The sequence below is a fragment of the Paramisgurnus dabryanus genome, chromosome 22, assembly GCF_030506205.2.
Source record: "Paramisgurnus dabryanus chromosome 22, PD_genome_1.1, whole genome shotgun sequence".
Lineage (NCBI taxonomy): Eukaryota > Metazoa > Chordata > Actinopteri > Cypriniformes > Cobitidae > Paramisgurnus > Paramisgurnus dabryanus.
This window is the reverse complement of record NC_133358.1, coordinates 24,014,937-24,017,373: the sequence shown is the minus strand read 5'-3', so window position 1 is coordinate 24,017,373 and position 2,437 is coordinate 24,014,937. Positions and strand designations below refer to the sequence as shown.

Here is a 2,437-nt window from a genome sequence, read left to right as displayed (position 1 = left end):
TTTGCTTTTTTGTGTGTGACGTTCTCGCAAATGTAATGATGACAAATGTACCAATCAAAGCACTTTATTGCACCATATTGTGTGAAGGTAGGCCAAAGCAGGCTTCTATAAAAGTGTAATTTAATACTTTTTAATCATGTGTACAAAACAGAATTTCAAACACACCTGCACCATACAAAATAAATTTTGTTTTTTGTCTTTTTTTCGCTATAACTAACAATATTTACAGACACCATGCAGACTCTCTCACGTAAGTCCAGATTTCCAACGAAAAGGGAATTAACTTCACAGGTTGAAAGTTATGTGCACATTTTTTTTTCTTGGTTTGTGTGGGAACACTCAAATCTTCCAAACAAGTTAAGACTTCATTCCTTCATTTTTTTTAAAAAACAAGACAAAAACATTGCATTGTCACTTTATGAATAAGTGGAAACTCGGTTCCCATAGGCGATGTCTATTACACCAATCCAAGTAAAGGTTGCCTGTAAGTCGACCGCAGGATGCTGATATCTGATTGCAGTACGATCCCAATCTTTGCATCTTCCTTCAGGGAATAATATGATAGTGGATTAATAATCCAATACCTATCTATCCGACAGGCAGGATATGGCAAATAATAAAAAAGTCAGTTTTGCCAGAGCTATGAAAATGATATTTATATTTGTAATGCAGCTGGTACGTTGTGGAGAATAATGGCACAATTCTCTCTTCACAAAATTTTCTTTTGCATCATTACAGCCCGTTGGACACATTTCATGCTTTGCTTATATTGCACGGGCCAACAGTCTCTCCCACCTGCTATTCGGCGTGTATTCCCAAATAAGCAGATTACAAAAAGATGATTTCACGTCATCTGAATGGGGTGAAGGCATTAACGTTTCACGTAAAATACCAAAATCTGCATTACAGTCAGGTGCGTTATAAATGACAACGCTCAATTTCCTGTTGAAGCACAAACTGCCGTGCCCATGTTTCTGTGAGGATACGTAAACCACAAAAAAATTTAACGTTGTGAATGAGCGGTAAACAAAACGCGCTGTGTCAATAAATAATGAAGTCACTCAAAACAATACAAAAGTAAAAAAAACTCAAACCAAGCACATAAAAACACAAAATAAGATAAACAAGCAGAACTGCGGTGCAGATTTGAGTTGTAAAACACAATGTAAACAAAATTCCAGGCACATTTTAAGGGTTTGTTGTTTTCACTTAGGGCATAGCTATTTAGTTTCGATTAAAAAGCATTTGTTCCAGCTACACGCATGTGTAACATGACTTAAAAGTCCTATGAGTTTGTGTTGTTATTAAACGTGTGGGTAACGTTGATCGGTCAGTTGATTTTTACAACGGACACCATGCAAGTGGGAAGTACTGCATTAGAAACGTTTCATTGGTGATTCGTAGATCTTATTTTTTTATATATATATATATATATTCTTTTTTTATATATATATATTTGTATGTATATTTATATTTTTACATATACTTGATGTGATACTACTCACTCAAGATGATACAACGTTTTATATCAGCAATATTATTTAATGAGGAAAACATTTCCAAATGTCTTCGCTCACGGATTCTAAAAAGAGCAAAATAAATAAGAACTATTATCTGTACATAATTACACAATATCAACCGACTTTGTGTTAGGCCTTCAGCTTTGTACAATTATATTAAACATGGAGGACTCGTAAAAGCAGGGGGACGGCTTTTCTTCTTTTTTTTGCTTCCTGCTGTTCGAGAACATTTACAAAGGTTGAAAAACTAAAGCGGCAAATTGCTGAAGGACGGCTGCGACGTACATACAAATGTAACGATTGGTTTTTGTACCTTTTTTAAAAGTCCAGAGGTTTTGATACAACGTATACTTGGAAACTTAAAACGCACATTTTGCCACAGATATTTAAAAACACCCTTTGCTCGTGTAGGGCTGAGTAAAAATGAACGTCGCAATACCTCACGTGAAAACAAAGCGGCACGCACGCAAGCGAAAGCGATTCGTCTGGCCTTCGGGAGACTTCCTTTTGCCGATCAGGCTTTGAAATAGTTTCTTCCTGTAAGTGTTTTCCGGTATTTGCTGTAGAATGCCTAACCAGTCGTGTGCGGTCGGCAAAAAACACGCACACGGACATACACTGCAAGTTTCCAAACAAGCTCACGCTACATGTTATACGCCACATAGATTGGGTCTAGCTGGTCGGCCAAAAAGCCGTCTCGCAGGTGCATCCTCTGTTTCTCCCCGCGGGAGTTGATGGGAATGACGCCGATGTCCACCACGACCACCACACCCACGATCAGGTAGTGTTCCTCCAAGACGGCGTTAGTTACTAGTGGAACCAGGTCTAAGGCTTCCTGTTCTGAACCTTCCAGCTCCACGACCACCACCAGTAAGTTGGTCCAGGGAAACACAGCGCTGAAATGAAGATGACATGAT

The 2,437-nt window shown here is 38.3% G+C and overlaps 1 protein-coding gene across 13 annotated transcripts in view; it reads right to left on the bottom strand.

Annotated features, from left to right (window-relative positions):
* Window positions 1–1,424: 1,424 nt before the first annotated feature.
* Window positions 1,425–2,437, bottom strand: part of dip2ca (disco-interacting protein 2 homolog Ca) — a 130,304-nt gene continuing 129,291 nt past the window's right edge. For all 13 annotated transcript variants that reach the window (XM_065258448.2, XM_065258449.2, XM_065258451.2 and 10 more), the window contains one exon: window positions 1,425–2,416. In XM_065258448.2, the coding sequence (XP_065114520.1) occupies window positions 2,164–2,416 (253 nt within the window). In that variant the 3' untranslated portion in view covers window positions 1,425–2,163. The remainder of the gene's footprint in view (window positions 2,417–2,437) is intronic.